General features: G+C 42.1%; 1 protein-coding gene across 10 annotated transcripts in view; it reads right to left on the reverse strand.

Moving 5' to 3' along the window:
• Window positions 1–356: 356 nt before the first annotated feature.
• The window catches only part of LOC308478366 (schwannomin-interacting protein 1), a 378,978-nt gene continuing 352,680 nt past the window's right edge, over window positions 357–26,654 (reverse strand). For 8 of the 10 annotated variants that reach the window (XM_081008004.1, XM_081008007.1, XM_081008008.1 and 5 more), the window contains 7 exons: window positions 23,539–23,657; window positions 14,126–14,243; window positions 12,817–13,014; window positions 12,263–12,386; window positions 6,094–6,187; window positions 4,132–4,182; window positions 357–1,452 (listed from right to left, as the gene is read on the reverse strand). In XM_081008004.1, coding sequence (XP_080864130.1) covers window positions 1,401–1,452; window positions 4,132–4,182; window positions 6,094–6,187; window positions 12,263–12,386; window positions 12,817–13,014; window positions 14,126–14,243; window positions 23,539–23,657 — 756 coding nt within the window. In that variant the 3' untranslated portion in view covers window positions 357–1,400. The remainder of the gene's footprint in view (window positions 1,453–4,131; window positions 4,183–6,093; window positions 6,188–12,262; window positions 12,387–12,816; window positions 13,015–14,125; window positions 14,244–23,538; window positions 23,658–26,654) is intronic. The other 2 variants (XM_081008006.1, XM_081008005.1) reach the window with 1 other exon arrangement.

The raw sequence follows: 26,654 nt of genomic DNA on the forward strand, positions 1-26,654 counted from the left end.
ATAGCACAAATAACAGAACAAAAGCAAGAACCTAGAAGAGCATCTTTTTTCTTTTCTTATTTCACATTATACTTAGTAAATAGGGATGCTCGGGAAAAAGAGGTTAGTCCAACTTCAGCTCCCGTGAGCCCCAACATCTTGAGGGGTTCAGGTTTCCCATCACTGGCAAATGTAGTTGCTGCTTCCATTGAAGTGAATGGGAGAGATGCATGGTAGCTGGGCTATGAATTTGGGAAGAAGGACAAGACTCACATAGAGGTTGTAGCTCGTATTAAAATGCATGGTGATAGCAAGTGCAATCTCAGCAGAGAGAAAGTAAAGAGAGAGAGAGAGAGAAAAGTAATCAATTCCCATAGCAAGTGTGTTAGAGTTTAATTCAAGTTTACGTATACAGTTGAGGTGTCATTTTCATTTTTCAGCCCACATAGTATTTTTGTTAACTTTAAACCTTACCTTTGTGCCTGCCTTCAAGTGAATCTATAATAACTTATCTGTGTTCTAAGTGAATAGTATTTTTTAAATATATATATATATGAAGAGAGACTTTTCATATTATATATATCTATATATAATCTGAAATGAGAAAAATAGGAATTTCACATGTACTTCAATGAATATATTACAGGTGAATTACTATGTTGTCCCACTAGTCAACAAAAAGACATATCATATGAAAGAAATTTTTAATTTTTATTTTACATATTTATACATAAAACTTTCAAGGTAACTCTTTCAACTCAACTGCATGTTAATAGCACATCTAAAAATGAATGTCAGGTAGTCAACATTCACAAAATGTTGAAAACTGATTAAAATATACATATTACTGAAAGCTACAACTTCACTACGAGGCAGGCATGTATGTTTTCTCTCTCACTTGTATAGCACCGTCAAAATTACAGTCTCATTTGTTTAAAACTACGCTGAGAAACAATAAAAAGTAGCCAATGGTAAAATACTGCTTTAACTTAAAGGTCTCTCTAAATAAACAAAAATAAAAGTTAAAACTACCCTCTCTCTCCTTTTTTCCTCTTCATGTTTGCAATGTTTATAAGTACTGTACATTTTGTTCTACAATAAGATTATTGAACTGTCCGATATTTAGTGGCACAAGTAAAAAATAAAATAAACCCAACAGCAAATAAATTAAAAAGCATAGGCCAACCACTGGACATAAAGCTTCAGACACTGGGAACAATTCGCCAAGCACAGTCGCTGTGCATCCACCATTAGCTTCAAGGAAGGGTTCGTGTGGGGGGTTCCTGGTGCTTGGCAGATTGCGCCCGGAATCAATGACTAACACTGATTTTTCTTGTGTGCCACCCGTGGAGCATCAGCGTTGGTACAACCACAGAAGCAAAACGTTTTAGCTTGTTTCTTCAGTCTGATGGCTTCCGGTTTTATTTTGCTGGCATCTTCTCTGCCATGTGCTTCTGCTGACTTTCAGCGTGTCTGAAGGGAAATGGGGAAAAAGGAACGATATTACATAGATGCAATAAATGAAGATTTTTTTAATGTTTTACTGGCAAAACTTAAAGGCTGCAGAGAAGGAAGGAAGCACAGTGATTGCTGAAAAGATTGCTTGAAGAGATGCGTTAACTTTTGCTGCAATTATCTAGCCGGCTTAAATAGTCCTTTTCTTCAGGACTCCTCTAGACTGCAGAAATCCAGCACAGGAAGGAAAATAACAACCACAGTCTTCAGGAGGTAAAATCAAGAAGAGCACAGGGGGCAGGGAGGGTTTCAAGGAAATTGCTTTGGAATTGAAACTGTAGGTTGCAATAACATTGAAAGGAAGTTTTATTTGGGGAGCAAGGGGAAAAGGAGGAGCGTTTCACCTCCTTCCCATGGATAGGAAACTTATTTGTCTTAACACAATCCAAGGATGTAACAAGATAACCCCTAGGTCCCTATTGTAGCAACATTTCAAGATATAAAGAACTAAAAACAACTCGCCTCTCACCAACTGCCAACCATGTGGCCCACACAGAGGGCATCTGAATTAAATATGTAATTGATTCCAGTAACGAGAAACGCAAACTGCTTCCCACATGAGAAAGTAGTTTTGTAACACCCTTCGCCAACCAGGTGCCCTCCAGAAGTTTTGGATTATGACTTCCATAAGCCCCAGACAGTCCCTACAGGTGCACACTGTGGACCCAATAGAAGCCAGAGGCCATGCTTTCTATTCATTAAAACAGACTTGTACTTCAAAATTTCTGGGCACCAAGTTGGCAGTAGGCTGTTTTAGAAGAACAAGGGAAAGAAAAAAGTGCCAGGGTCGCGTAGCAGAGAGTCAGACCAGGAAGATACAAGTTTAGATAGACATACATCCACATAGCTCATTGGGTGATGCTGGGGAAAGTCACCATCTTTCAGCTTAACCAACTGGTCGGAGGTGCTGAGATGGTAAAATTGAGGTGGGGGAGACATAAACGTCATGCACCCTGAACTCAAACTCTTGATTATTTTCATCTGCAATTTGATATTCAAATTAGAGACCATCCACGAATATACAGAACCATCTCTCTGTAGATTTAGCAAGAACTGTTCAGTCTTTGTATCCATAAAACATAAAACACCCATAAAACATCTCTCTCTCTCTTTTTAGTTTCTTCTGCTTAAACAGTTCACACTTCAGCTATGCAATGAGGCATTGTATCTACACTTCCTGTTGCTGATCTCTTTTCACCCAGAGACAAGCAGTTAGGGGAAAAAACACCCCATCACTGGCACACATTCCTTGAACTTTCGCTTGCTGCCTTCGTGTTTGTCCCTTCTCCTCCCCTCACTAACAATAGTTCATAAAGCAGCAAGTGAAAAGCACCAGCATTGTGTATGGTAGTGGCAGCATCTTCTTTTTTTGCAAGGCACAGGCGGTCTCAAATCTGAGCCACCTGTTGGCTCATGGGAGAAAAAACGCCAACAACCTTCCTTTTCTCTGGAGGGGAGCAACAGGCAGAGTATGGGCATTGCTGTACAATCATACCTCATGTTACGTCCGCTTTATGTTATGTTCTTTCAGGATACGTCCCGCGGCAATCCGGAAGTACTGGAAACGGTTACTTCCGGGTTTCGCCGCTCACGCATGCGCAGACACGCAAAATGACGTCACGCGCATGCGCAGAAGCGTCGAATCGCAACCTGCATGTGTGCAGATGTGCCACTGCGGGTTGCGCTCTTTTCATGTTGCGAACGGGCCTCCGGAACGGATCCCGTTCGCAACCAGAGGTACCACTGTATTACAAGGTGAAGAAGCAAAACCACTCCACTGTCTGTGATTTGCAGCAGCAGATTTCTGCAAGAACATACTATAGTGAGCACACCGACCTTTTCCTCTATGCAGAAGTCCTCTGGTAGATGTCAATGACGACTTGCTCACCAGATTATAGTGGGGAGGGTAGTGGGGAAGGATAATGCCATGCCGAAAGACAGACACATAATGGCATGCGGAAAAAACACACACACACTAACCCTTCCCTGGTCTTTGTGTAAAGCGGATGAGATTCTGCCTCTCTTCAAAGTTTTTTAAGCTACAAAAGCAGAGAAAATTCAACGAAGTCAAGTGCTGAGGGTGTGTGTGTGTGCATGAGAGAAACAGAGTGCTAGGGGTGTGCAATTATTATTATCATTATTTGCTGTGGACTGACACACTCTAATATTTCCAAACTTGCTTGCAGATGAGAATGCAACTCCCATTTGGATTACTCAAGTCTCCAGATTTTGGAAGGTACCCTGAGGATGATCTCATCCAACCCCCTGCAATGCAGGAATATGCAGCTGTCCCATATGGGGATCAAACCCGCAACCTTGGCATCATCAGCACCACGCTCTAACCAACTGAGCTATCCAGATATATGCATGCTCCCTGGAGTTGCAGAGGTTTCAGTGCAGTGGAATAGTTGGCAAATACCACAAAGCAGGAAGCTGTAAGAGAGCTGATTTAGCATTTTTGGCTGCTGAGTTACTACTCAACCTTCTTTAACCAGCTAATCTGAGAAACGTGAAAATAACCTGGAACAGAGGGTGACAGAGGATAGATAGAAGGGGAGAACATAAAAGGTTTGTACTGAATAAGAAAAGGCCTGGATTAAAGGGATCTGGGAAAGTTGAGGCGTTACTGTATTTTACCTTGTTGGCAGCAATGGTGCTAAATTACCATGGTACTGATAGGGGGCCGCACTGTAAAAGAAATATTACAGAAAAAAGAAAAGAATAGTTGGGTTTGCTTTGGTTCAATTAAGTCTCATCTCTGTCTGCAGGTGGCAAACAGGTTTCTTCCCTTTAAGATTAAAAACCAGCACAGGATTTGACTGAAAGGGTACAGCAAGAGCACAAGTAGCTATACAGTATATTCAGACTGTTGGTAAACCAGAGAAGAGTAACTTCATCCGCCTGATAAGACTACATGCCTGCTTTCACTACAAAGGATGCAGCTGTGAACTGCACCTATTTTTTGCAACAGGCTCCATTCTTCGACAAGACAATTGAAACCACTTCTGGACAAAATGAAAGCATGGTTGCTAGCCATTGACACTATTATTGGCCTTTTCCTTGGAACTGCCAGGACCTAAGGTCAATGCACACCCAGATTTTGCCTTTTGGAGTCTTCCCAGGTCTTGAAATCATGTCTAAAGTCACTCTGATTGATTCTGCCTGCTACAGGGCTTGGTAGCTGGACTGAATATGTAAGGACAACTTTTAGTACAGAGCGGCAAGCTGTTAATAGGGCACATTGTCTACCCAGTAAAGTAAGGAGTGAGAAAGGATCATTGCAAGATCATTAAGAAAAGATAATTTAGGAAGGGAAGGGAAAGTTAAGAATAGATGGCAGCTACATTATCAAATGGAGAAAACAGAAGCTGGGATTTCTAACTGAGAGGAGGCATCACAAAGGCAGATTCCAGAATAAAGGAAGTTTTTGTCTCTATCTTTAGGACCACTCTCTTTGTCTGCCCAGACAAATTTACCAAGTTTCACATTTCCTAGCAGCAATAATTTCCCAAAATTAAAGGGCTCAGCACCATGTTGCTGCAAGCAACTAGAGAAAGTTATTAGGCATTGGATGTTAGATTATAAATTGATTCAATGGCCAAAGAAGTTTCACTTATAATCTGATAGAGAGCGTGGATCACAAAGAAATAGCATACTGTCCAAATCTGCCATTTGTCATACCCCAAACAGTCATGGCAACAGGTGCTTAGAAAAACAGCAGCAAAAACAGTTGCTTCGGTGCAAACAACACTAATAGTGGTAGACTTATGTTACTGAACCAGGTGCACTTTTTATGACCTAAGCTTTCACTGGAGCTGTAGGTGGAACTTTTATGTAGTTCCACGATTGCTTCTTTTGGTCTAGTAGTTCTGGGTGTATGCAGCAATGTATGGCACCTTGCAAGATTAATCTAATAATGCCTGCAGAACTTCTCCTGCATTCTGTCTTATAAACTGCAGGTTCTGGGGCGGCAGCACTATGATCAGCTTTTTGCCCCCAACCACTTTTGTGTCTGATGAAGTTTTCTGAGTTCGTTCATGAGCTTGTAACATTGTGGTTGCTCCAAATAAAGACATTATCATAATGTGGCTTTAGGGTATGATCTTAAAAGGCATTGATCAGAAAACGGCATTACAATGTCCTGATACAAGGACAATTCACCTTGTATCAGTAATATATCATAATTCCTTCTCAGTGTTCCACCTTTAAAAGAAGTGCCTTCTCTGTGATGGTGCCTCAACTGTAGGAAGCCATTCTGAGTATGGTATGCCAGGCACAGGCATACATTCTTTGTGGCATCAGGTAAAATCATTTAATTTTCTCAGGCATTTTTGATTATATTTTTGGCTGGTTGAATGGTTTTGCTCCTTTTAATTTTAAGTATTAATTAATTAATTAATTCATTCATTCATTCATACACACATACCCTAGCTTTCCCTCTGACAGTTCTTATGTTTCTGTAATTTTGAAATTACTTTGACCCTGAAATCTTTGGATGAAGGACATTTTATACATCAATTAAAATAAAATATATCATCACAACAAAATGGTCTAAAGAGAGACCTTTGCAACAGGATGTATCTGAAAAAGGTTACCAACCTGGTCAAATCCTCAATGTCTACCAGCATAGCATCCTGTTCTGTGTGCAATTCATCCCGAATTAGCAGCAGTTGCACCAATTCTTCATTCAAGCCTGACAGCAGAAAAGAGAAAAAGAGTGTTTAAGCTCATTTAGCCACAGTTCTCCCCATGTCTAACACTTTGGAATCTGTTAGTCACCATGGTACATGGCTCTCACTCCAAGAAACAGAAGGGCATTTGGCTTGGCATATAAATAAGGGAGGCGATGAAGTAATGGAACAAGAACAATGGCCGGTATTGTTAAAAACAAACGTTAGTAAAAAAAAATCAACATGACACTACTGTAGATCTCATGAGAGAACCAAGGATGACTTCCCAAAGCAGAATGCACTCTTTAAACTCTTTAACTTAGGAACTAACCCATGGAACTTCTGGCATTTTTATGGTTGTGGTTGGTGATGGAAAATCCTCAAAACTGGGTGTGATCTACCAAGGCTGAACTTGCATCAACACATTGGCAGGGAAATAAGCTTGACTGTCTATGATGTCAGCCTGTTTCTACAGAGGCAAGAAAGCAGTAGGTGCTCCAACTGCAACAGCTACCAATGGTGCCAGGAACTGCCATTGTGTTGTGCGCCCATTCAACACCAGAGAAACCCCTGCTTTCTGCGCTGTCATTAGTAATGGTGAGGTTGGCGGGTACCAGGGACAGGGACTTTTCAATGGCAGCCCCACAATGGTGCAATTCACCTCCCTGGTACTCCACTAAATCCTCATTCTGCTAGTCTTTCGACTTGGGTCATAGGACTTTTATTTATTTATCCCACAATCCTTTTCAGTATTGATTTTAGGATGGTTGTTTTATATTGCAAACAAATTATTTGCATTTTTAGCGTACAGTTGTATATCACTTTGGGAGGATTTTTGTTCTGAAAGGCAGGTGATATATAAGCAAACAAGCAGATTTTTAAAATACAAACACAAACTCAAGAATCAAAACTCATGAAATGCATGTCACTTACCCAATGCTCTCCTTAAAAAATTAAACTAAGCCAAGTCATGGTAGAACTGATTTATCGGTATTTTCTAGCAGGTCCACTGATTTTCTAACATCCTAGCAGCAATTCCAAAGTAGCAGACAGCACTAACAGACTTCAGGGGAGAATTATTCACATTTGGCTGAGCATAGCTCACAGGTGCCTAGGCAAAGAGCCACACTGCAGCTGCTTTGACTAATTTGATTAATAAGCACACATTGACATGGGCCATGGAGTCACGTGCTAATTTCTTTTTATTTAGAGCCTCTTCTGTCTGTAATGAATTAATTCGTATCACTGAAAAGCATAGCAGTACTTTGGCTCTAAAAAGACAACAACAAAAACAAAAAAGAGTCCAGTGGAAGGACTGCAAACAGGCACAAAAGCTTTAAAGGTAAAGGTACCCCTGACCGTTAGGTCCAGTTGTGGACGACTCGGGTTGCGTGCTCATCTCGCTCTATAGGCAGAGGGAGCCAGTGTTTGTCCGCAGACAGCTTCCAGGTCATGTGGCCAGCATGACTAAGCAGTTTCTGGAGAACCAGAGCAGTGCATGGAAACCCAGTTTACCTTCCCGCTGGAGCGGTACCTATTTATCTACTTGCACTTCATGCTTTCGAACTGCTAGGTTGGCAGGAGCTGGGACCGAGCAACGGGAGCTCACCCCGTTGCGGGAATTCGAACCGCCGACCTTCTGATCGGCAAGTCCTAGGCTCAGTGGTTTAACCCACAGAGCCACCCGCTTCCCAAGAGAGGAAGATGGATTTGTGTAAAAAAAAAAAAAAATATCGGCAAGTCCTAGGCTCTGTGGTTTAGACCACAGCAGCACCCGCGTCCCTTATAAAAGCTTTAGTATGGCCTAAATATTGCAAAGGGCTAAAGTTGTCTACTTGTGCCTTTGCACAAGATGTAATGAAAGAGAGCTGGAAACATGCTTCCTCTTCTCTACACAGTTCCAGGTATCATGCAAAGCTGGAAGAAACCTACAACCAACCATGGTGTGCAAGAGGCATCTACTGCTATTTTTTGTGCAAGATCTCCACAAATGCATGGCTTCCTAGCCCCCCATTTAGCCCCCCACTTCTGCATCTCATGCAAAAGCACTCTAAATAGTAAAACTATAGGGAACTCATATTCGAATGCTAATGTTTCAAGAATTGCTGAAAAGAGAGGGACATGCAGAGGGCCTCCTTCTTCCTCAGTTGGCATTAGATTACTGAATAATAGCCATTCCTGACCTAAAGTTTGAAGGTCAAAAGTCACTTCCAGATCTGTGATTTCTCTTCTCCATATCTAAGACGAAAAGTACAAGAAATATAACATGCCATGAGCTAGCATGGAATAAAAAGCAAGTTTTGATTTAAAACTTGCTTTGGGGGCAATGGCCCCCAATGTTATCTGAAGAGAAGATGTTGGCATTGAAGATATTTCCCTCTAGTACAGTGGTACCTTGGTTTTAGAACAGCTCAGTTTATGAACAACTTGGATTAAGAACGCCGCAAACCCGGAAGTAGGTGTTTTGGTTTGTGAACTTTGACTTGGAAGCAGAATGTTCCGCTTCCAGTTGAGTGTGTTCCATTTGTAAATTGAGTCCCCCGCTGCTATGGGAAAGCACACCTTGGTTTAAGAACGCTTTGGTTTAAGAAAGGACTTCCAGAACGGATTAAGTTCGCAAACCAAGGTACCATTGTACAGTGGTGCCCCGCAAGACGAATGCCTCGCAAGACGGAAAACTCGCTAGACGAAAGGGTTTTCCGTTTTTTGAGCTGCTTCGCAAGACGAATTTCCCTATGGGCTTGCTTTGCAAGACGAAAATGTCTTGCAAGTTTGTTTCCTTTTTCGTAAAACCGTTAATACCCAGGGTGCATTGCTTGAAGAGGTGCAGTTGCGACTTGACTTCGAGGAGCAACACATTGCACGCGGTGTGGTAGCCTTTTTTGAGGTTTTTGAGGACTTTGCTGATTTTTGAAGCTTTTCCAAAACTTCTTTTGCAGCTGTTTGGTAAGTTAAACTTTTAAAACTTTTTGGGGGGTTTTTGGATTTTGGGTTGGGGTGTTTGGAATTCAAGGACTTGGTGTTGGGGAGAGGTTTGCAAGAATCTGGGAGATTGTGTGGTTTTTTTCCTGCATTTTTATGATTTTTTGTGACCATTGGGCCACTCCGCTGTTTTTTTTTTTAAAAAAATTCTGGGTTTGAATTTCTGTTTGGTGGGTGGCTGGGGGAACAGTTGAGGAGGGGTTTGCAAGAATCTGGGAGCTTGTGTGGTTTTTTCCTGCATTTTTATGATTTTTTGTGACCATTGGGCCACTCCGCTGTTTTTTTAAAAAAAAATCTGGGTTTGAATTTCTGTGTGGCGGGTGGCTGGGGGAACAGTTGAGGAGGGGTTTGCAAGAATCTGGGAGCTTGTGTGGTTTTTTTCCTGCATTTTTATGATTTTCTGTGACCATTGGGCCATGTTGTTTTTTTTTCAAAAAAAATTTCTGGGTTTGAATTTCTGTGTGGTGGGTGGCTGGGGGAACAGTTGAGGAGGGGTTTGCAAGAGTTGGGGAGGGGTTTGCAATTTCTGTGTGGTGGGTGGGTGGCTGAGGGAACAGTTGAGGTTTTTGAAGACTTTGGTGATTTTTAAAGCTTTTCCAAAACTTCTTTTGCAGCCATTTGAGGATTTTGAAGACTTTGGTGATTTGCAGCCATTTCGTAAGTTAAACTTTTAAAACTTTTTTGGGGGTTTTTTGATTTTGGGTTGGGTGTTTGGAATTCAAGGACTTGGTTCTGGGTTTGAATTCCTGTGTGGTGGGTGGCTGGGTGCTTTTGAATTTTTTGGGTGTGAAGCACTGATTCCCCCCCCCCCTGAGTTTACGAAGTTAGGAGCTGTGCTGCCATGGGACCCAAGAAGACTGCTGCTGCAGAGGCCGGCGAGAGGAAGAAGGAGAAGGTGATGCTGGAAATGAAGGAGATCATCCGGAAGCACGACGGTGGAATGCGTGTGACAGACCTCGCCAGGGAGTACGGCAGGAACCCATCGACCATCGGCACCATCCTGAAGATGAGGGAGAAGATCCTTGCGACTGATGCAGCCAAGGGAGTCACCAGGATCGTGAAGAACCGCCCAGCTGTTCTGGAGGAGGTCGAGAAGTTGCTGCTCATCTGGTTAGAAGAGAAGCAGCGTGCAGGGGACACAGTGACTGAGGCCGTAATTTGTGAGAAGGCCAAGGCCTTGCACGCAGACCTCATCCGGGAACAGCCAGGAACCTCAGGCGAGCCAGAAGTCTTCAAGGCAAGCAGAGGCTGGTTTGACCGGTTCAAGACAAGATCTGGAATCCACAGCATGGTCAGGCATGGAGAGGCTGCCAGTTCTGATGTTCCTGCGGCTGAAGACTTTGCATTGGAGTTCCTGGAGGCTGTGGCTACGTTCCACAGCAGGTCTTCAACTGCGACGAGACCGGGCTGTTTTGGAAGAGGATGCCCAAAAGGACTTTCATCACTCAGGAGGAGGCCAAGTTGCCTGGCCACAAGCCCATGAAGGACCGTCTGACCCTGCTCTTCTGTGCCAATGCAAGCGGCAACCTGAAGATCAAGCCCCTGCTGGTGTACCACTCGGAGAACCCACGGGCCTTCAAGAAACACAAGGTCGACAAGGAGCAGCTGAGTGTCATGTGGCGATCCAACAGTAAGGCTTGGGTCACACGTGTGCTGTTTGTGGACTGGGTCAATCTTGCTTTTGGCCCTGCCGTCAAACAGTACCTGCTGGACAACGACCTGCCGCTGAAGGCTTTGCTTCTGATGGACAATGCTCCTGCTCATCCTAAAGGCCTTGAGGAGGACTTGTTGGAGGAGTTCAGCTTCATCAACATCATGTTCCTGCCGCCTAACACCATGCCACTGCTCCAGCCGATGGATCAGCAGGTCATTGCCAATTTCAAAAAACTCTACACCAAGGAGCTTTTCAGGCGATGCTTCGAGGTGACTGATTGCACCACCATCACCCTGCGGGAATTCTGGAAGGACCACTTCGACATCGTCACCTGCTTGAAGATGATCACCACAGCCTGGAAAGGGATCAGCCAGAGAAATTTGAATTGCGCTTGGCGCAGCCTGTGGCCGGACTGTGTGGCACCAAGTGACTCTGATGCACCAGAGTCAACAGTGGTGCAGGACATTGTTGCCTTGGGGAGGACCATGGGCCTGGAGGTCACAGAGGAGGACGTCTGCGAGCTGGTGGAGGAGCACGACCACGAGCTGACCACCCAGGAGCTGGTTGAACTGCAGGCAGAGGCTGCGCAGGAGCAGGCCTCGCTGGAAGAGGAGGAAGCAACTGAGGAACGGCTGTCCTCCAAAGAACTGAGGGACATTTGCATGAAGTGGAAGGATGTGCAGGCTTTTGCAGAGCGGCACCACCCTAACAAGCACGTGGCACATGACCTTGCGAACACTTTTGATACGATGGTCATGTCGCCTTTCAGGGAGGTGCTGAAAAGGCGGATGAAGCAGCAGACCATGGACAGGTTCTTCAGCAAGAAGCAAAGAGTGGAAGAGGAACCTTCTTCGAGTGGTCCCCCAGAGTCTTAGAAAATGTAATGTACACTTTGTTGATTTTTAAATGTTTATCCTGTCATGTTTAGAAACTTAATTTATTGTTCCTTCAATTTTTGAAATGCTCTTTACAGTATGTGTGACTTTAAAGAGCACTTAATAAACTCTTGTTGTACTAAATTTGGCTTTGTTTGGACTTTTTTTGACCATAGGAAAGCATTAATTGGATTTCAATGCATTCCTATGGGATTTCATGCTTCGCAAGACGAAAAATTCGCTAGACGAAAAAACTCGCGGAACGAATTAATACAGTCTTGCGAGGCACCACTGTATTGGAGATGCCATAATCCTAGGAGGACACAGATCACTGATCCATCTAGGTCCATATTCTCCACACTGACCAGCAGTGGTTCACCAGGATTTCAGACAGGGGGTCTCTTCCAACCCTACCTAGAGATACCAGGGGCCTTCTGCATGCAAAGCAGATGTTCTACCACTGAACTACAGTCCTTCCTTGGTTCAATGTTGGTGTCAGCTCTCACATGCAACGGAACAGTTTCTATACTCTTAAGTCGAGGTGCCACGAATAGCGAAAGGACATAATACCAAGGGAGAAGACTTACTTTCTATCTGTGAATGTAGATCATTGACTATCACCTGTAGCTGCCCAATCGTCATATCTCTCAGATCTGTGGGCTTTAAGCTTCTTTTCATCAAGCATTCACTTATATGAGGCATATGTGGCAGCTAAAAAGAACGACAACAACACTTTAGGCCACTGTCATGGCCAGCAACAATGACAAAAAAGAACTTCTGTCAGCATATTTTCTAATGTATTAGCAATAATAGCTAATGATGGTAACCTACTATATGTTAAGCAACCTGAGTATTAGTCATTAGGTACTGAATGCATAAAATTTATCAAGTTTAGATACCACATACTGTACTAAGATTTTATAAATACTATACTCTATCTAACAAAGGGAAAAAAACTTTATTTTCCTTGCTTGTTCTGAATCAAATATATTAAATAAATATGCTCCACTTTTAAAACTCATTTTTTACATCTCAGATGGAGCTATAAGCTTTCCCAAATTCCAAAAAGCTTTATTGCAACTGGGGCAACTTCCATGGCTAGAAACAACTGGCAGGCATTGATCTCCTACGAGATACTTACAAGGTCAGCTACGGGAGATTTTTTCCTGTTTTGCTTTTCCACCTCTACTTGCATTTTGGCCATTGGTTTTGCCATTGCTAAGGCCATTTTGGCTTCAGCTTGAAGTTTCTTTTGCCTTGAGAGAAAATCCATGTCATCTAGGGATTCAGATTCCTCTTCAGTAGTGTCTCTGTCAGAATAGGAAGAGCTCTGCTTGCTCTAGAAAAAAAGACACAAGATATATATACAATCAGGCTTGTCTAATTCAGCAGCAAGCAATTTAATCAATGTATTAAAACAATAAACATTAGCTCTAGCCTTAATGTGAATGACATGAACCAGAAGTAAACTAGCTCTCTGCCAGAATTGTGTTTAGATTCTAGGGTTAAACCTTTGGCACCCCTGGTTTAAAGGACACCAGATGTCTGAGCTGGGAAAGAATTATGCCTGAGACATTAGAGAACTGCTACAAGTCTAAGCAGATGGTAAAGATCTGAAAAGATCCCTGTGATGCCACACAAAATACCTCTATATCCTCATACTGCGACTGACACAACTCTTCACCTGCTGATGGAAGGTGAAGTTCAACCATACCTGGAGGGCACTTGGTAAGCTATCCCTGGTCTAAGAACTATACCAACTTGCCTAATTGACTGGCCAATGCTAAAAGCAGCCACTTGTCCCATAATACTTTAGGGTTGCCATTTTGAAGGGCAAAAAAAGAGGACACTTTTGCCGACTTCTGTGGATTGCTATGACAGCTCTACCCATGAAAAAGAGGATGTGTCCTGGAAAAAGAGGACACATGGCAACCAATGTTCTTAGGGCACACAACCCAGGCAACCCAGGTTGTCCATAAAATGGTGGTGAGGGATCTGGGCTTGGGGAGCAACATCATCCCTTGCCATACATATAACCGGCAATACAAACTGAGGCCTACGCTTCTTCTTATAAGTTATGCACATAAATAGCCTATGCTCCAAGCTCTTGTGAAAGACCAGTCCTTCTTTTTAACAAGCGGGGAATAAACAAGTGTGACACAATGTCACGATATCAGAATTACTTACCAGAAATACTTTTTATTTACGCTATTTATATATTGTATTTCTTTCTTAGTAATGTTTTGGCTGCCAATATTACGTTGCGTCAGTTTGTTTCTTTGAAGTGTATAATATTGTTTTGACAGTTGTAGTATTTCATTCTTTTTCTTTTTATGTGTTAAAATTTAATAAAGGTTAAATTAAAAAAAGAAAAAAGAAAACCTGGAATTTGGTGCACATTTCCTGACATTTTTCAAGGGATCAAGACCTTCTGTAAGACTGAAACTCACCATGGGAGACAAAGGTGTATCCAAACTTGTTTCGGTCTTGCTGTCGTCAGCATCACTATCTTTGTCACTTCCGCTGTCATTTACAAAACAAATCTGTAAATTCATCCCACTTTGTAACCTTGAACAGAGAAAAAAAGAGGGAGAGGGGAAGAGAGATTGGATTATCACTACCTGCAACGATACAAAATGTAGTTTGGCTCTTGGTTTCTTATTCTTTTAGAAACTTTTGCCATTTCTGCATACTCCATCAATGTTAATTGCCAGTCCTCCTTCGTTGGAATTGTTTCTTCTTTCTGTCTCTGAGCGTAAATCATTCGGGCAGCTGTAGTAGCGTACATAAATATTTTTTTGTGCTCTTTGGGTACCTCTCCGCCAATTATACCTAAAAGAAAAGCTTCTGGTTTTCTTAACAAAAGTTATCTTCAACATTTTTTTCAACTTATTATAAATCATTTCCCAGAAAACTTTTGCTACCTTACATGACTACTACGCATGGAAAAAGGTACCCTCCTTCTCTTTACATTTCCAACAGGTATCTGATTCTGACTTATACACTTACTGGGAGTTCGATATCATCCCCTATGTTTCCTTTTCTCTGCTGGTCTCTAGAAACCAGTTTACATGCTTGAGTAACTTGTTTACCATCGCTTGAGCTTTATTTAAAGTACAGTTGAACAAGCTAAAAAGAAAAAAGTTGGGTTATGTATGAGAGTTTATCATTACGATATATTGAGATGATCCAAATTTAGCAAAGTTTAGTAAATACATTTCCAAGCTGTAACTGTGCTAGATTTGAAAGCGGGGGGGGGGGGGAGAGGGGGGGAGAGAAAGCATTCTGAGAAACTTATTTTTTTTTAAAAAAAAAATTACACATGTAAATAATGGAGATTCTCACTCTGAAAACAGTTAACGTGTCTGAATAATAAAATACAACATTGCATTTAGAACTCAGATATCCCAATTTGTTTTTACTGTTGGATTTACAGTTGCCCGCAAAAGACGAGTACAGATTTGCTATTTCTACCTGAGTGGGTAGATAGGCTTCAGGCTTGCTACTTCTACTTTATATATTTTTTTACTAGATCTCCAAGAACTACCACCCAGAGTCAGGTGCAAAATGCAGTTAGAATGAAAGGGCAGGGGGCACCTGAGCCCATTATGTGTACCAGAACTGAACTGACTCACAGTGTTTTTCGCATAAAAATCCACTCCTGGTTAGCTTTCTCCATTTCAGCAGCCTAATTTAGATGGGAAAAGCCATTTTATTGTTCCCATTGCTAAACAACTCAGTTGTAAACCCTTGCCAAACTATTGCAAGCCACCCAGGGATCTTGACCTACCTTCTGCCTAATGCTGTTTTACATTATTTTAGAGAAATGCAATCAGCTGCCGTTGCCTGTGTCCAAAACAGTAATTTCCCGTTCACCTGATTAGCTCTGAGTGCTCTTGTGCAGAATGGCTGCAATCAAATTCAAAAGGGCGTTCTTCGCACCCAGAGAACTTACCATTTTTTTGTACACTGTTGAGGGGAAAAAATCACAAAATCTCTTGTGCATGACTAGCCATGAATGGCCTCCCCAATTAAAAAGAAGAAGAAGCTGAAGCATTTAAAAACCACTCAGAAGATATTTTCTAGAACTCCGTGCCTAATAGCATTATTGGTTATCAATACCTGCTTAAAATGTTGATCTAGGCAAGCCTACCCAGACATGCCATTATTATGTACAGGTACATTATTATTTGTTTTTAAAATACGTTGGTTTTTATCTACTGTTTAGCAATCCTATTATGTCTGTTTTAAAAGTCTGTTTTATTGCTTAAAAAAAAAAAGAATACTTTATACCAGGGGTGTCCAGCTTCTTCCAAGAGACTGCGATCTATTCTTCCCACTATAAATAAACTGGCAGTGATTTTTAGGGAGCCAGAGTTGTTAACCAGTAGTTAGCAATTCACGTGTTCAACAGCCCTGCTTTATACCATTTCACATAAACCATTCAGATTTTAATTATTTATTAAGAAGAATATAAATCTTGACATCAAACGTACATACTGTACATACATATCACCTGTAAAGTTGGATCTAAATAAATGAATAAAATCAGAATACCTGGAAAATCAGTTCTATACATATATGCCACCTAGCTTCAACCAGTATTCATTTAGAAGACACCGGCCTTCTGGCACATAAGGAAGGCTTCTGTGGAGCAACTTCTGCTCCTTGGATCTGAATATCATCTTGGCATTCATTCAACTTTTCCCTCCTCATTCAAATACCCTCAAGATCTCCCAAAGTGTGTCAATCAAAAGGCTTTAGAAAGAGCACATGCCATAAATCTGCCCACACACCCTCTTTAAAAACCCCACCACAATAATTATATGCTCCTCACCACATGGCCTTTCCTTGCCATCTCATTGTTTTAATTGACAATCTTCTTCTCCCCCTGCCCTACTGGCCATATATTCTTTGACTGAAAGCTTTGGGAGCTGGGGAATCCACCCTCTATACAAATGTATGCTAGACACCCATGTGGACCACGTCTGAGCGCTGCAGAAACCTCATGACATAAGTGATCTGAATGCAATTCATTTTAAGAACAGAACGGTTGGTTGTAATTTAGGAGAACTTCAAATAGCCTGCAAAAACCAGCAGCATCCTGTGTTGTGTATGTTTCTTCTTTCTTATGTTCTTATGTTTGTGGAGGATTGCTAGGAACAGCATTTTGCCATAATGACTGAATACCGAGGGAGGCAATATCTCTTCCCAATCCAGCTCATACATGTGGGGAGGAATGAGGCCACACCTGCACGCGCACCAAGCCAATGCATCTGCCCTGTTTCTGATGCTCCTGCAGGTCGATGTAGGGCTAGCACATCCGAGGCTTATTAGGAAGTGGAATTGTCCAGTCTGGCCCACAAGTGACTTTATGGGTCCCAATGATAAAGCAAATGTTGAGTGTTACAGAAAGACTGCTCTGAGCATTGTTCAGAGATGAAACTTTTCAGTTAACATTGTTTCATGATAGACATACAAAAACCATTTATTGCACTAGTACTGTACAGTGGTACCTCGGGTTAAGTACTTAATTCGTTCCAGAGATCCGTTCTTAACCTGAAACTGTACTTAACCTGAAGCACCACTTTGGCTAATGGGGTCTCCCGCTACTGCTGCGCCGCCAGAGCACGATTTCTGTTCTCATCCTGAAGCAAAATTCTTAACCTGAGGTACTATTTCTGGGTTAGTGGAGTCTGTAACCTGAAGCGTATGTAACCTGAGGTACCACTGTACTGCCAGTTTTAATTGCTGTACATTGAGTACTATTTTAGGCAAAGGCAGGATAGGCATTTCCTTAAGGGAAGACCAAGAAACAGTCCTACTCAACAGCCCTATCCCCCAAAGAACCAGGGCTTTAGGCTGTGTTACTTGAACTTAGTAGAACTAAACACACCTATTATTTAAAGCATTTAAAACCCTGTTCTTCAGCCAAAAAAGGGTTATAAAGATCAGTAATAAGACAGTCCTGGTCTTCAGCTTTACAGCCTAAAAGATATGACACAAAAGAGAAAGAGATCAGGAGGAAGAAAGCAAACTCAGGCACTATTTCTTAGTTGCATAGTGCTAATTAAGATATGTAAGATATTAATTTTAGTCAATTAAACAACCAATTAAATTTGTGTAGAATTGCCTACAGGTAAAACAGTATATCTGAAGTAAGAAGGAACTTTTCTGATGATATACACAAGGTACTGGCCCTGTGTGTGAATGAAAGTGTTTCTTGTAAGATGGTTGCCACCTGCAGTTTTTATAAGCATTAAAAAAAGGAAAGATTAATCTAGCTGAAGAATCCGTTAACCACTGTAACTCTGTTTTTTCTTTAAATCACCATTTATAAATAGGACCATTGCCTGATTAAAAAAATCTTAAAGTCATATGAGTTTTAGTAAATTAAACCTGCATAAATGTGCAGGTGAGAAAAACAGAACTCCAGATGATTCGTGAATGCATTAGGGCAGACATCATAGGCTGTTTAGTATCTTTAATACCAGTGTGTGTGTCTGTGCGTCTGTGTCTGTCTCCAGATGTCAAGAAGAGCAATTCCTTCCTGTCTAAAAAGGGGGAATGTCTCTTCAAAGATGATTCAAGAAGCTGAGCAAGGATGCAGGGTGTGTGTGTGTGTGTGTGTGTGTGTGTGTGTGTGTGTGTGTCATGGTTCCAGGATGTTTTTCAGAACAGAAGCAACAATATGATCTGCCAGAGCACCAGGACACTCTTTGCTCTGGCAAGTGAATGAGGTGATAAAGAGATTTTCAAGTTTGTTTGGGACAGATTAAGTCAGGAAGTTGAGACAAACCTCCCTAGACCCATGGAAACATCTGGAGAGACTGACTGGATCAGAGTTTTCAATACACATTTTAAACTGATTCTAAGTCGTGGTTCTGTATGGAAGTGAGAACTGGACCATAAAAAAGGCTGATCGCCGAAGAATTGATGCTTTTGAATTATGGTGCTGGAGGAGACTCTTGAGAGTCCCATGGACTGCAAGAAGATCAAACCTATCCATTCTTAAGGAAATCAGCCCTGAGTGCTCACTGGAAGGACAGATCCTGAAGCTGAGGCTTCAATACTTTGGCCACCTCATGAGAAGAGAAGACTCCCTGGAAAAGACCCTGATGTTGGGAAAGATGGAGGGCACAAGGAGAAGGGGACAACAGAGGACGAGATGGTTGGACAGTGTTCTCGAAGCTACCAGCATGAGTCTGACCAAACTGCGGGAGGCAGTGGAAGACAGGAGTGCCTGGCGTGCTCTGGTCCATGGGGTAATGAAGAGTCGGACACGACTAAACGACTAAACAACAATAACAACAACAAAGTCGTGGTTCTAGTTTTAAGCTGCTGTTACGCCTTTTCCCAAGAAATGACAGACAAGCTGACATGGTTGGTGTTTACTGTGTTTTTAAATTGTGTTTATTATATATTAAAAAGCAATAAAACGCTTTATAAAGAAAGGAAGAAAAACAACAACAGAAACCACCCAGCGCCAGTGGATTGTCCAAAGCTGAATAGCAGTGCCTTTGGCCCTCTGTGCTTGCTTAAATCAGCAGGCAATACTTTAACAACCTATTTACTGGTATAATGTACATAATGGTTCCTTTATTCCAAAATCGAACATGATCTCAGCCACAAGGTGGCCTGTAGCACTTTCTTGCAACTTTAGGCATCCTTTTATCATAAATAAGGAATGGGTTGTAATGGAAGCCACATGCACATTAAAGGATTAAATTTAAAATTCACCAATCATCCAGTTATTTGTGCATACAGAGAGCACCTGCTAAAGTATTATATTAACTTGTACACAAGGCAGGGAGAAGAGATTATTTTTTAAAGCGTTCTTTCGATGATGCATTCGGCTGGTCTCTCTAGTCAGAAACAATTCTTCCATAAAGGTGTTTATTGTGATTGTGGTGATGTTATGCTTCTGGCCATCTGGACTTCTATTCAGCCATCTCCCTTGACAAAATTCCTAAGCTGTGTAATGTCAAGCCATAAAAATGCTAACTGTGATTTATAGCCACCGAGACTTTGTAGACAATACAGAAGCATACGGGTTTTTCCCTCCTCTGGACAGATATGGAATATCCATACAGCGACTGCGATTCACAGAAGAACCATTTCTAATTTGTTATTTCATTAAGAACTTGAAATATGATGGTAAACAAAACATATCACCAGGCAGACAAGACATGTGTAACTAATAAACATGGGCTTTGATTCATGCTATGCCTCCTTTGCGCCCCCATCCCCAGGAGAGTTAATCTTGTATTACTCTTCAGTGGAAATGGACAGTAAAATATTATTTTCCATTTACTTTAATGGCTCTTTGGATGCATTATTAATATGCAATATATAATGAATAATTGCATACTTACATTTTTACGCCATGTCTTTTTCTGCTGCACAAGACATTCAATGGGCTTTAGGCCTGAAGCATAAATTATAGCTACCCGGGGAAGGGTGTGATAACATATACTGTTCCTTTGCTTTATTCTAGCATTGTTTGCAAAGGGAAATAGATTAACTCCTTACTCCTTTGTGAGTCATAACCTCTGTTCTTAATACCAGCACACACGTTATAGGGAAAATGTTGAGGAGTTCAGAGAGAGAAAACTAGGAGACAAACGCTGCAGTCCTAGAGAGACTTGCCTGAGAGAAAGTACCACTGAACTCAATAGGATTTTTTCCTGAGTAGCCATGCATAGGAGTCTGCTGTAAGTTCCCATCCCATGCACATCAACTAGGCAGTGAGTTTGTTTAATATGGTAGGACTTATGTCCCAGTAGCCATACATATGATCAGAATCCGGGCCAGTCCTGAATATCTATCAGGCTATGTATATTGACTAGTATGCTTAAACTGAGATGGAGGTACCGAGGTACTGTACTATTAATATGACTGAAGTTTTCTTTTTTCCCTTTTCCTTCCTGACTCTTGTTGTTAAAGTTTCTATTAAAAGGTAGCCAGAGTAAGAACCAGGCCTTCTTGTTCTTTGTTTTCCAAAGAACCTTGAAAATCAGAGGAAGAAAAACAACAGATGACTTTCAATCAGTGCTAGGGTAGGAAGTCCACACTTGGCTGCCCTTGCCTCCTCAAGGAAATTTGACTTTTGGGTTTCTGTGCGTGAAAAACAGACCCTTCCTGGGAACTCTGAAAGTGCCATTCAGAGACTATTTTGCCTGAACCCGTACCCTTGCAGGGGATCAATGAATGTGGCTTTGGGGTGCAAAGGAAAGCCTAATCAGTGAAGCAGTCAGGGCATTTGCATGTGTGAACTTGTGTCTGCTTGCATGAGACATCCACGTGCCATATGTTTCCTGCTCTACCATGAACCTGCGCCACAGAAGAGGAAGTGGTCCCAAGGGGTCCCCAACAGAGCAGTATTTGACTGTGTTCAAGCTTGTGGAGTGGGACAAATCTGGCCTGGCACATAATAATAATAATAAATTTTTATTTATACCCCGCCCTTCCCAGTTCAGAAAACCGGGCTCAGGGCAGCTAACAACAAATTTAAAACACTTAATTGATGCAACAAAAAACAGCGTAAAATACAGTATAAAACGTGAATAACCAAAAATTCAGAATTCAAAAAACAAATTAGGGGGAAAATCCATCCAATAAACATTAGATTATCACCAGGGCTAGCTAGCTAAATTAGTCCTATTTGGGCCAGCGAGGAGGCCAGGGAAGAATTAGCTGCGGGATCCCAGAGTGGGTAATCTTCATAAAAAGGGGAGAGGGAGGGAAGGAAGGGGAATAAAAGATCAGGCTAAGTTCAAATTGAAAGCCAGGTGGAATAGCTCTGTCTTACAGGCCCTGCGGAAGGAAGATAAATCCTGCAGGACCCTGGTCTCATGGGACAGAGCATTCCACCAGGTTGGAGCCATCACTGAGAAGGCCCTGGCCCTGGTGGAGGATAATCTGACTTCCTTAGGGCCCTGGACCTCTAAACTGTGATTATTCATGGACCTTAAGCTCCTCTGTGGGGCATACCAGGAGAGGCGGTCCCGTAAATATGATATACCTTTGTTAGGTAGGGCAGGCTTAGGGAGTGACAGGCCCAAAGTCACCCAGGAATCATCATGACTGAACATAGATATGAACAGGGGTCTCCCCAGCCTGTGATTTTGGAGTGCCCTTGGAAGGTGTGGCTTCAAGGGTAGGCAGGGCTGTCACGGTGAGTTCCTATGCTTCAAAAATTTACCACTATACCACCGTTGAGGAGCTATTACAACTGCTACTACTGGAAGGTAACAAAATTAGGTGCTTGAAACATGAAGTTTTTCTGCAATGGTTGTGGCCATATGCAACGTGGTGGGTGATTAATACAATTTTTACCCCCCAAAGTGCCACTTTAACTCAGGTTGTGTCCTCAAAGAAAAGTAGAGAGCTGAGCACCAAATATTTGGTGTGGGGAGGCACCCTTAGTCCAATTCTTATTATTGTCAACAAAGGATCATGGTCTCTTGTTTGGGCCTCAAAATGGAGAATGGGATGTTGAAAGAACACTTGTCCTTTATCCTTCCAGATAATGCATTGCTTGTTTAAATAACCAGGAGCCACAAAATCCTTTTCCAGTGATAAACTGGAGAATGTATATTTTGATGAGTCTCCCACAGGCAATAACAGCTCACCACTGCATGCACAAATGCTCTTTGGTTTCTACATTTATGTTGAAAATAAATTTTCATCAGGACTGACCATTCACACACTTTTATTTATCATGCCTATATAAAAGTTTGGTTACCATTAAAGCATTTACAGCTGCTGTGGCATTTGTCCATGTTAAGCGTGCAGTATTCAGAATTTTACGACAGAGGCAAGAGACTGGATTTCTTACAAAGTATAAAGGGCCTTCTCAAAGAATATACAATTATATGCCAGTGTAAGACTGGGGGTTTGGGTGGCTGTACTCAAATTTATATCCTTGAGTTCAGATGTCTGAAGGGAGGCAGTGCTGCTTCATAAAATTATTTGTATTTCTTTGTAATACATTTGAAATCTCCCACTAAATCCAAACCTTTATTGCTTAGCCCAGGCATAGGCAAACTCGGCCCTCCTGATGTTTTGGGACTACAACTCCCATCATCCCTAGCTAACAGGACCAGTGGTCAGGGATGATATGATGGGAGTTGTAGTCCCTAAACATCTGGAGGGCCGAGTTTGCCTACGCCTGGCTTAGCCAAAGGCAAACAATCATACATAGTACAAAAAGCGAGACGTCACTAAATATATGACTTTAACAAATGAAAAGCGTCATGACTAGCCACTGGAATAGCCAGATAAACTCAGTTTAAGTGCAGTGTGTAACTCAGTGTAGACTTCAAAAGGCTTTTAAGTAACACTGATAATTCAAACAGTATCCAGACTTAATGTGCTGAGCGCTTTTAAAATCTTTAAAGCAGCTGAAGAAATTATTCATTACAGATGTTACTGATGTTTCTTTAAATATTTATATCCTCACCTCTGCTGAGTTTGAGATGGCTTATGGAATAGTATATTAAACCATACCTTTCACCAACATGTTTGAAAGGCACACAGAATGAAGTTCTGGGAAAATGACTGACAGTCACAGAAATGGAAGCAAGCATGACATTCACACACAACATTGGAAATGCACGGTACTGTTGGGCAAACAGATGCCGGGGGGGGGGGGGAGACAGAAGATGAGAAGCTTAGAAGCTCAGACAGTGGAGGGGTTTCTCTTTGTAGTTAAATCATGGACGGACAGAACACTGAAGATAATGTCACAGTCTCAAAAGCCTGGACTTTATGATATTATGCCACGCGGCATAGCTCTATGATATTATGCCACATGGAAGCTATTAAAATGATAAATGTTCACCGTGCCATTTTCACTCACCGAGAAGAAAGGCTTGGCTTCCCACTTTTACTACAGCTGGTATAAATTCCTGGGCCATCATCAAAGAAACTTCCAAGCGCCAGTTTTTGCCTGATAGACTCCCTCTCATTTTTTTGAGCCTGAAAAAAACACACAACCAGAACAATTATCGTCAAACCGCTGACAGCAGACCACATTCCTGTAAACAGAACTTTAAAGTTAATCCAACATTTTCAGCACTCAGTGCTATAATTTGAGACAAGGAGATAAAGCGCCAATGATATTATGTACCCTCTTGATTTGTTTCAAATAGAGAATACATGTTGAATATTGTCTCAGACTAGTCACTAGGTGATCCTGACACAAGTGTTATTTCAGTTCATTTTTGCCTTTAATTTGTCTACTGCCTTTCTACACTGCTATACACAAGGCAGTGTATGAGCCACAGAAGCAACAGAATACACAACAAACACCACACATCTTATAACAATCTGACTCAATGCAAGAAGTCATCATTTGTTCCAAGTTCTTGAGTCCAGGAAGTGGGAAGATGGCTCGCTATGGATGGGGTTACACTACTCTGGAAGGAGCAGGTCATAGCTTGAGATTACTCCTGGATCCAACTGTCATTTGAGGCCCATCTCTAGCTGGTTCACCAGCTATGGCCCCTTTGGGAGAGAGATAACTTGACCACGGCACTCCATGCTGTACTTCCAGATTGGACAATTCTTGCCTAAGCCAACCACAGTTCTGAATTTTATGATAAATAAATAATAATAATAATAATAATAATAATAATTTATTTGTACGCCACCCATCTGGCTGGGTTTCCCCAGCCACTCTGGGCGGCTTCCAACAAAGATTAAAAATACATTAAAATGTCACACATAAAAACCGTCCCTGAACAGGGCTGCGTTCAGATGTCTTGTAAATGTCAGGTAGATGTTTATCTCTTTGACATGTGATGGGAGGGCGTTCCACAGGGCGGGTGCCACTACCGAGAAGGCCCTCTGCGTGGTTCCCTATAGCTTTGCTTCTCGCAATGAGGGAACCACCAGAAGGCCCTCAGTGCTGGACCTCAGCGTCCGGGCAGAACGATGGGGGTGGAGACGCTGCTTCAGGTATACTTGGCCGAGGCCGTTTAGGGCTTTAAAGGTCAACACCAACACTTTGAATTGTGCTCGGAAACATACTGGGAGCCAATGTAGGTCTTTCAAAACCGGTGTTATGTGGTCTTGGCGGCCCCCCCAGTCACCAGTCTAGATGCCGCATTCTGGATTAGTTGTAGTTTTGAACTCCAGGGTTTGCAACCTGTGGTCCTTGGCCAAATTTCATTGAATGGAGAGAGCTTAGAGGGGCTAAAAAACCAAGACAGATGGGTGTGTGTGTGTGTGTGTGTGTTGAGGGGTGGAAAGCCCTCTGTAAGCAAACTGTTCAGATCTCTGGCAAGACCTGGCAGTTTGCAGTGCAGGAGGTAAGAGTGTAAAAGAGAAAAGGGGGGCATCAGAAAGTGAGAAAAGTGGCTGCCCACCCACTCTTGGCCATGCCCCACTCATCACTAGCATATGGCCCCCATCAGCTTACCCCAGAGTCCCAAGGACTGCTTGTGGTTTTCCCACAGGTATCTGGTTGGCCACTCTAAGAATAGGATCATAGAATCATACATATGTAGAGAGTTGGAAGGGATCCCAAGGGTCATCTAGTCCAGCCCCCTACAATGCAGGAAACTTTTGCCCAAGTTGGGGCTTGAACCCACAACCCTGAGATTAAGAATATCATGCTCTACCTACTGAGCTATGTTGGACTAGATGGGCCTTTGGCCTGATCCATTCAACAAACAAACAAACAAACAAACAAACAAACAAACAAACAAACTGCAAATACCCAATTCCCTCTACGGATTCAACCTAAGCAACAATAGGTTTTAATTCATACTTTTGTTTATTAGAGTTGGAACCTGGTGCCACGCTGTCTAATCTGAAGCAATTACAGCCTAGTGATTTTCAGGAGCATCACCATTAGCAGAATTCATTAGCGATTGCCCATAGATACGACTGCTAACTGAATGCTTCCAAGAACCATCCTTTGAAACGTATGGCGCACTATGCATCTGGTATATAGCTTTTCTGTCTCAAAAAAAGTGCAGCGGCAAACAAACTGCAACATGAGGGAAAAATCAATAACTTTAAGAGCACAGTGGCTGAACTTAATAAGCTGGTATATTCATTTTCACTTTGCCACAAGTGCTGCTATAACAGAAAAGGAACCTCAGGGGGCTCTCTCATTAGATTTTGTTTTTCATCCAATCTATTACATGCTACTGAAGATGCTTCCATCTGCACTGCTGTTTTATGAAGCTGTTTTCCTGCAGTGGGGGGAGAATTCAGAGAAAGATGTGGAGACAGTTGTGTAAGGATAATCTTGGACACTGTCAAAATAAAACATAAATTTAGATGTAGCAGCATCCAGTCACTTAGAGGCTAAACCACTACAGAAGGAAGCAAAAGAAGAGGCATCATAAAAGAACAATATGCAAAACAAAAATACAATTAAAATAATAAAAACCAAGAAATACCAGTCAAGCATTTAAAAAATCTGTAAGATTTGACAGTGGCAGACATCAATAGCCAACAAAAACTGTGGTGAACAGAATATTTTCAGCCAGAATGGCATGCTTGGTGCATATCATAAAATCATAGAGTTGGAAGAAACCCTGAGGATCACTCTTTGAATTAGCAGGAATATGCAGCTGCCCCATGCAAGGATTGAACCTGCAACCTTGGCATTATCAGCACCACACTCTAACCAATGGAGCTATCCATGAAGCTTTCACATGGAAGTTTCTACATTACTCCCAACAGCAGTCCATGCTCACAGTAGCCACAAATCACTCCCAAAGCCCAAAATGAATTTGTCAACTGCCGACCACCGGAAGTCCCCTCCTTCTTTATCAAGCTGGCAATGATAGAAAGAAGACACTCGCCATTTCTCATGTTAGTAAGAACGAGTGGGACCTGCAACAAAAGGTGGTCCCTGTTTTCCCCCATTCTTTTACCCCCACCCTCAGTTCTATGCAGCCACTAACATGCCCAATCCTCACATGCTGCTTTTGCCCACTCCCAACCCTTCAAAGTTTC

Source organism: Podarcis pityusensis (assembly GCF_964106645.2).
Source record: "Podarcis pityusensis genome assembly, chromosome: 5".
Taxonomy (NCBI): Eukaryota; Metazoa; Chordata; class Lepidosauria; order Squamata; family Lacertidae; genus Podarcis; species Podarcis pityusensis.